General features: G+C 41.3%; 1 protein-coding gene and 1 long non-coding RNA gene across 7 annotated transcripts in view; one reads left to right on the forward strand and one right to left on the reverse strand.

Annotated features, from left to right (window-relative positions):
- Window positions 1-7,099, reverse strand: part of LOC103372727 (uncharacterized) — a 21,299-nt gene extending 14,200 nt beyond the window's left edge. Inside the window, exon 1 of the long non-coding RNA XR_521015.1 lies at window positions 6,384-7,099. This is a non-coding gene — a long non-coding RNA (uncharacterized LOC103372727). The remainder of the gene's footprint in view (window positions 1-6,383) is intronic.
- LOC103372725 (zinc finger protein OZF-like) lies at window positions 1,203-6,591 on the forward strand. Of its 6 annotated transcripts, none has more exons than XM_008302434.1 (3): window positions 1,203-1,489; window positions 4,087-5,667; window positions 5,752-6,591. In XM_008302434.1, the coding sequence occupies exons 1-3, from the start codon at window positions 1,318-1,320 to the stop codon at window positions 5,928-5,930; spliced, it is 1,932 nt and encodes a 643-aa protein (XP_008300656.1). In that variant the 5' UTR covers window positions 1,203-1,317; the 3' UTR covers window positions 5,931-6,591. The 6 variants fall into 6 exon arrangements, with proteins under 6 accessions (XP_008300656.1, XP_008300657.1, XP_008300658.1 ...); XM_008302435.1 differs by having other exon boundaries at window positions 4,087-5,499; window positions 5,668-6,591; XM_008302436.1 differs by having other exon boundaries at window positions 4,087-5,499.
- Window positions 7,100-7,660: the final 561 nt, after the last annotated feature.

Here is a 7,660-nt window from a genome sequence, read left to right on the forward strand (position 1 = left end):
GTGTTCGCCCCGTCTTTAGTGAAGAACTCCACATAGAAAAAACACACAGCATCACCCCCAATAAATGCGCGCGCTCCCTGACGTCACCGCTCAGCGTCAGCTCCCAACGGCTGCCCACTCCAGAAACTCCAAGCCCCAAAACCCAATGCAGGTACCAAACACATCTAAAAATAATAACTAAACATGAACATAAATCATAGAATAGAGAATGGCACCAACATGTATGTTGTAAAATGATGTCATCATGAGCTTTATTATTTGGGTTTAAAGGGCCCGGTCTTTTGCCCCGCCCCCGACCCGGCTCCGATCTGTTCCGCTAGTGCTTGCAATAACACACACAACGGGGACACAAGCAGACCATTTCACACCAGGAAAAAACAACACCAGAAAGAATGTGAAAAGGAAACAGCCACACGACTCACAAGAGCACAAAAAGAAAATCACTATATCTGACCACTGTAAAACAAACATTCACATCATGGACTGGGACGGGGCAAGTATAATCAGTATTGCACAGGACAAGCACAAACGATGGATCAGAGAGGCAATCGAAATCAGAAAGCGCGCTGAGAGAACCATGAACAGGGACGACAGTAAATTTACTGTTTGCAAGAAATATTAGAATGAAGTTTTTTTTTTACATACGCAGCATCGTGACAAAGTTTAGCCACAAAATACCACATACACACCAGCAAAAGATCAAAATGGAAACCATGGCAGTTCATTTAAAATCACAGCTGCTCAGTCAAAGTGCTTTCTAGTAGAAAAACGACTCACCCAAGTTTAAATATTACAGTTAGAGGTCTACAATAATAATAACATACATTTCTCTGACTATTTTCAATATTAAAACTTAGAACCAGGGAAATCAAATCAATTCAAAGACTATATGAGCAGCATATTGTTGAAATGATTTATGATGCAATGGAAATGTTTAGTTAATCAAAATCTAAATGAAACTCAACAAACTGAAAACTAGAACGTAAAGTGATTTTGTTTTATTACATGTGTGCTTATTTGTTATGTATCTGTTTAGTTTGGTTTCTGTAGTCGTGCTGCTGTTTAGAATCTGTTCATAGGTTCCTTCGTTTATTTTTGGTGAATGTAGAATTACTATTTCTGCTACAAACTGTGTGATAAGAGAGAGATGAAAGGAAACGACCACGGAGGAGAAACAAAAGTTCAGTCACAGTTTCTGCCGGACCTTCGTGGTGTGACACTCGGCGGAAGTAAGCAGTGAAGAGGCGCCGCCAGCGTTACTGTCAGACGGACTGTGTTGTGTTATCACGGAGAAATATTTGAACGTTAAAAGTCAGAATGTGTTCAGTTCAGCATCTGAGAGAGTTGATCAGCGACAGACTGACTGCTGCTGCTGAAGAAATATTCACAGAGTTTGAAAAAACCATCGTCCAGTACAAGGAGGAGATCGATCGTCAGCGCAGACTGCTGGATATCATCTGGAAACCACAGATCCCCTTATACACCATAGGTATGTACAGCTGGAAAGATGTGAATGAAAGAAGTCACGACGAGGAATCATATGTGATAAACACGCAGCATGTGTACAGCACAGGAGAAAGTGAACCAGAAGATCACTGCCCAGCGTAGAAACTTTCCTTGAACTAAAGAGCTAACAAAGACTAATCAGACTTCCGGTGGACATGCTAACGAGGCTAACTAGCAAAGCAACGAGTAGCAATGGGTTCAACATGGGTGGCAGAACTCCAGCGATGTCCATGCTTCGTGTTGCGATCGGCAAGGTCCGTTTACTCTGACACCAAATGATTAGCTTGTGCGACCATTGAAGATAGTAATTGGAAAAGTTAGTCTGGAGCCCTGATTTATAAGACATTTATTCTTTTTGTGTTAAAGGAAAAAGTTTGTTTCTTTTACATCTAGACCACATTATACCAGGTGCATACATGCAGTGGTGAACAAAAGTTTACATACATTACATGTATGTCATGGCAGTTCTGAGTTCCCTGTGACTCCTGTAACTCTTAATTTTCTATAAGAAGTTTCTTTGTCCACGTGATCAGCAACAAACTTGAGCTGAGCTTTAAGGAGCCATTCTGGAGGGAGGGCTTCTTTCCAACATGGCAGCCTCTCAGCCCATGCTGATGTAAAATACACTTGACTGTGGACACTGACACATGTGTTCCAGCAGCTTCTAATTCATTGAAGACCTGCGTTTTGATCTCAGCAGCAGGTGATTTTTTTCCCCTGATAGTGGCAGTGACACAACTGTGCCATGCACTTCATACTTACAAAAAATAGGCTTCTGTTGCTCAGGTTGGTCTCTGATCATAAGGTTGGCAGTTTGATCCCCGGACATGGACGGGCTACAGTTGAAATGTCCTTGTGCAAGACACTGGATTTGAAGTTGCTCCCAATGGCAGGCTAGTGCCTTGCATGGCAGCTCTGTCATTGTTGTATGAATGTGTGTGTGAATGAATGGGTGAATGAGAAAACATTGCAAAGCGCTTTGAGTGCGACTAAGGTAGAACAGCACTATGTAAGTGCGGTCCATTTGCCATTTATCCAAAAAAATGATTGCCTAGAGGACTAAACCAGGTGACTTTCCTGACTTCATCAAGTCAATGATTTTCAGATCTGTGATTTGAAAATTTAAAAAGAGGATTTTGGACCACTGAGCAACAGTCCAATTCTTTTTGTCCTCCATCCAGTATGATGCTTCTGACGTGTCTCTGGTTCAGGACTGGCTTAATGTCAGAAATACAACATGTGTTCCAGCAGCTTCTAATTCATTGTAGACCTGCGTTTTGATCTTAGCAGCAGGTGATTTTTTTTTTCTTGATGGTGGCAGTGACACAACTGTGCCATGCGCTTCATACTTACAAAACAATGTTTGCACAGAGGACTTTGGGATCTACAGCTGCTTTGAAATGGCACAAAATGACTTTCCTGACTTCTTCAAGTCAATGATTTGCTTTTTTAGATCTGTGATTTAAACTTGACTTTCACCTGAAAAGAGGATTTTGTACCACTGAGCAACAGTCCAATTCTTTTTGTCCTCCACCCAGGTAAGACGCTTCTGACATTGTCTCTGGTTCAGAAGTGGCTTGATGTCAGAAATACAACAGTTTAGCTCCTTTCCTGAAGACCCCTGTGCTTAGTGACTCTTGTTGCACACCAGCACCAGTTCACTCCTTGTGAATCTCTCCCAAGTTCTTGAATTCACTTTTTTTTTTTTGACAATCCTCTTCAGGCTGCAGTCATGCTTGTGCACCTTTTCATTCCACACTTTCCCTTTTCCAGTCAACTTTCCATTAACATGTTTGGAACAGTTAATTGACTTTTCAGCAAGTAGCTTCTGGGGTCAGTCCTCCTTGTGGAGGGTGTTGATGCTCATCTTCTGGACAGCTTTCCAGTCAGCAGTCTTTCCCATGATTGTGGTTGCGTGTACTGAACTAGACCTAGAGATACTGAAATATTCTACTACTTTAAAAAAAAAGTGGACTGGGCTGAAAGGTGGGGCGGTGGTTAGCAAGTTGCCTTGCAGCTAGAAATTCCCTGGTTTGCGCACCGGTTAGGATGTCTGGGATTATTGTGCGTGGAGTTTGCCTGTTCCATGCAGTGTGGATTCTCTGGATTCTCATGTAGTCTAAATTTGTTTGTTTTTTTTAAACTAAACTAAATTGTCCCTAGGTGTGAATGTGCTTGGTTGTCTGTCTCTAAGTGATAGACTGGGGACCTTTGCAGGGTGTCCCCTGCCTTCCCCCTGAGTCGGCTGGAATAGGCTCTAGGCCCCCCGCGACCCTCGTGAGTATTCAGCGGTGTATAGATAATGGATGGATGGATAAGCTATAATATATAAGCAAAAATAATCAAAATTCAAACACAAAACTTGAAATGTTTTACTTCACATGTAATGAATATAGAATATATCAACGATGACCATTTTGAGTTATTGGTAAAACTGATAGCATGTCATACAAGATAAACCAGGTCCTACCTCAGCCTCTCAGCAACGTTTTAGTTGTTTCTTGAAGTTCCTATTCTGATAGATGTGTGTTTTTCTTTCATCACATCAGTAACCATTTTCTTGTGTCCCTTTGTCCCTAGAACTCCCACTGCACTATGTCTATCAGGAGGAGGAGGCTCCTGCTGACCTGCTTTGTAATCAGGAGAAGAACTCTGGTCTGCACCAGAAGGATCCAGACCAGTTACAGATGAAAGAGGAACAGAAGGAGCTCTGCACCAGTCTGGATCAGGAGGACCCAGAGCCTCAACAGATTAAAGAGGAACAAGAGGAACTCTGCACCAGTCTGGACCAGGAGGACGCAGAGCCTCCACAGATTAAAGATGAACAAGAGGAACTCTGCATCAATCTGTACCAGGAAGACCCAGAGCCTCCACAGATTAAAGAGGATCAAGAGGAACAGGAGGGACTCTGCACTGGTCTGTACCAGGAGGACCCACAATCCTCACAGATTAAAGAGGAACAAGAAGGAGTCTGCACCAATCCGGACGAGGAGGACCCAGAGCCTCCACAGATAAAAGAGGAACAAGAGGAAATCTGCACTAATCTTGGCCAGGAGGACCCACAGTCCTCACAGATTAAAGAGGAACAAGAGAAACAGGAGGGACTCTCCACCAGTCCGGATGAGGAGGACCCAGTATCCTCACAGATTGAAGAGGTACAGCCATATGTTTGTAACACATGTGGAAAAAGATTTTCTGAGAAATCAAAACATAAAAGGCACATAGCAATCCACAAAGAGGAAAAGCCATATTCTTGTGAAACATGTGGGAAAAGTTTCTGTCGTCAGGATAACTTAGTGCTTCACATGAGGACTCACACAGGTGAGAAGCTGTACTCTTGCAAAACCTGCGGAAAAAGTTTCAGTGGAGGAAGCTATTTGAAAATCCACATGAGAAGTCACACAGGTGAGAAGCCGTACTCTTGTAAGACCTGCGGAAAAGGTTTCAGTGACGCAGGGAGGTTGAAAGTCCACATTAGAACTCACACAGGTGAGAAGCCATATGCTTGTAACACGTGCGGAAAAAGATTTTCTAACACATCAACACATAAAAGGCACATAGCAATCCACAAAGAGGAAAAGCCGTATTCCTGTGGAACATGTGGGAAAAGTTTCATTCGTCAGGATAACTTGGTGATTCACATGAAAGCGCACACAGGTGAGAAGCCGTACGTTTGCAGCACATGTGGAAAAGGATTTTCTGACGCAATAACACATAGAAGGCACACAGTAATCCACAAAGAGGAAAAGCCATATTCCTGTAAAACCTGCGGAAAAAGTTTCAGTCAGGGAGGTACTTTAAAAATCCACATGAGAACTCACACAGGTGAGATGCCGTACCCATGTAACAGTTGTGGGAGAAGATTTAGTTTCAGATCCAGTTTGAAATTACATGTGAGAACTCACACAGGTGAGAAGCCGTACTCTTGTAAAACCTGCGGAAAAAGTTTCAGTGGAGGAAGTAGTTTGAAAATCCACATGAGAACTCACACAGGTGAGAAGCCATACCTTTGTAACACCTGTGGAAAAAGATTTTCTGAAAAATCAGCACATAAAAGGCACACAACGATCCACAAAGAGGAAAAGCCATATTCTTGTACAACATGTGGGAAAAGTTTCGGTCGTCAGGATAACTTGGTGTTTCACATGAGAACTCACACAGGTGAGAAGCTGTACTCTTGTAAAACCTGTGGAAAAAGTTTCAGTCAAGGAAGTAGTTTGAAAGTCCACATGAGAACTCACACAGGTGAGAAGCCGTACTCTTGTGAAACATGCGGAAAAAGTTTCAGTCAAGGAGGTAGTTTGAAAGTCCACATGAGAACTCACACAGATGAGAGGCCGTACTCTTGTGTAACCTGCGGAAAAAGTTTTAGTCAAGGAGGTAGTTTGAATGTCCACATGAGAATCCACACAGGTGAGAAGTAGTACATGCTGCTGTATTTTTGGTATCATACTTCATCCTTCATCAGCATAGCAGTGATGTGAGATATTGTGAAGCTCTTTGGAACATGTTCACATCCTGCTGGAAGGACATGGTTGATCATGTGTGAACATACTGCTGGAGTCCAAGCAGCTCGAGTGCTGCTGTCTTTAAAGTAAAAGGATGCAAAGAAATACTGAGGCGTTATGACAGTAGGTCACAGCAGAGCGCATCTTTGCATCGGAAGAGATCTGCACATGAACCTCCTTTGATTGTTTGTCATGTTTCAAAGACAGACAGCTGAGGAGATGAAGTGGACTTCTGTTGGTACCTGTAGAGGAGGTTGATACAGTCAAGATGGTCATAGTGTTTCGTTCCATCATTACATCTTCAAATGTTGTTAATTTTAATTTCTTCATCAGCAAAATGTCACATCCATAGCAGCAAACAGAAACCACCTTTACTGATTTAATGTGTGATTTAAAATGTGATCTTCACAGGCTGTAATGCTGTACAGGTCAGACTGTGTGAAAACTACAGCCATATGTCAGGAAATTAATCTGTCATCTGTTTGTTCCTCATCAGTGATTTATTTCTTGATGGATAATTGTAAATGCTAAACTTGTTTTAAACTCCACATTGATCTTAAATAAACTTTTAAAAAACTGTCTGCAGCTCCATGAGTGCTTTGAGAAATGTTTTGAATGTATTTAAACAGATTAACATTTACAACTTGTTTAATAATGACTTTAACAGTGACGAGCTCCAGCAAAGGTGTTCTTGTTGTTTATTGATTTTCGATGATGTAAAGGTGAAGAAGAAATTCTCTGCAGATACTGTGTTGTTGATATATAAAAAGGTTTATTGCAACAAGTACAACATCTCAGTCGCCCGTGAGAAGATTCGAGGTAGAAACAATCACCCCACTGAATAACCTTAACCACTGGTTATGTGAACTGGGGGCTGTTCACGTAAAACTAAGACGAACTGTGTGGTTCACATCCTGAGGGAAGCCCATTCTTTTAAACAAAGAGGCACCTTTGGCCTAGGGACTCTTAACTAAACATTCCCATGAGGTGGAACATCAGATAACATATGTTTTGAAGCAACACATAATTGGTTTCACTCGTAGTAAATGATACACACCCGCAAATGTTAAAAACATGTCAAGCTAGGTTGCCGTTTGTGCTGTTTCAATAAAGACCTTGTTTTAGTTCTTTCTCTTTTTATCACCACATTGGTCATCAGTGTGATTTGTTAATAGGATCTTATGATGTAGTCAGGTCACTGTTAGTTATACAGCACATTTGAAACAACAGCAATTGAGTCAAAGTGCTTTCCAGTAGAGAAGTAGACACAATGTCACTAATTTGCTTTAACAAGTTTAAATATTAAGAGCTTGCAATAATATTAATGGCATTAAAATGCCTGACTAATTCAAATATTAAGTTTAAGACCCTATAACATTATTTATACCATGGTCTGGGTGAATACTCGATTCTGATTGGCTGCAAAAAAAGTGATATAGGACACCTATAAAGAAGTTCCGGTCAAATAACCTGATTGTTCTAAATTAATGCGCTGACTCAAACGGTAGTTGGTAACCGTGGCAACAGAAACTCAGAACATACGTTAAACATTTAATGATCAGAGTGAATGGTGGATAGTATTTCTTGCAATAAAAACGATTTAGGAAACAATCTGTGGACTTTGATTCTTTTATATATATATATAT

Source organism: Stegastes partitus, unplaced genomic scaffold (assembly GCF_000690725.1).
Source record: "Stegastes partitus isolate 25-593 unplaced genomic scaffold, Stegastes_partitus-1.0.2 Scaffold1816, whole genome shotgun sequence".
Classification (NCBI taxonomy): Eukaryota; Metazoa; Chordata; class Actinopteri; family Pomacentridae; genus Stegastes; species Stegastes partitus.

Bases quoted from the DNA above. Each gene is read 5' to 3' on its own strand.
- LOC103372725 (XM_008302432.1), top strand. From the start codon at position 1,318: ATGTGTTCAGTTCAGCATCTGAGAGAGTTGATCAGCGACAGACTGACT. The intron at 1,490-4,086 runs GTATGTACAGCT...CTTTGTCCCTAG, and splicing joins GATCCCCTTATACACCATAG to AACTCCCACTGCACTATGTC.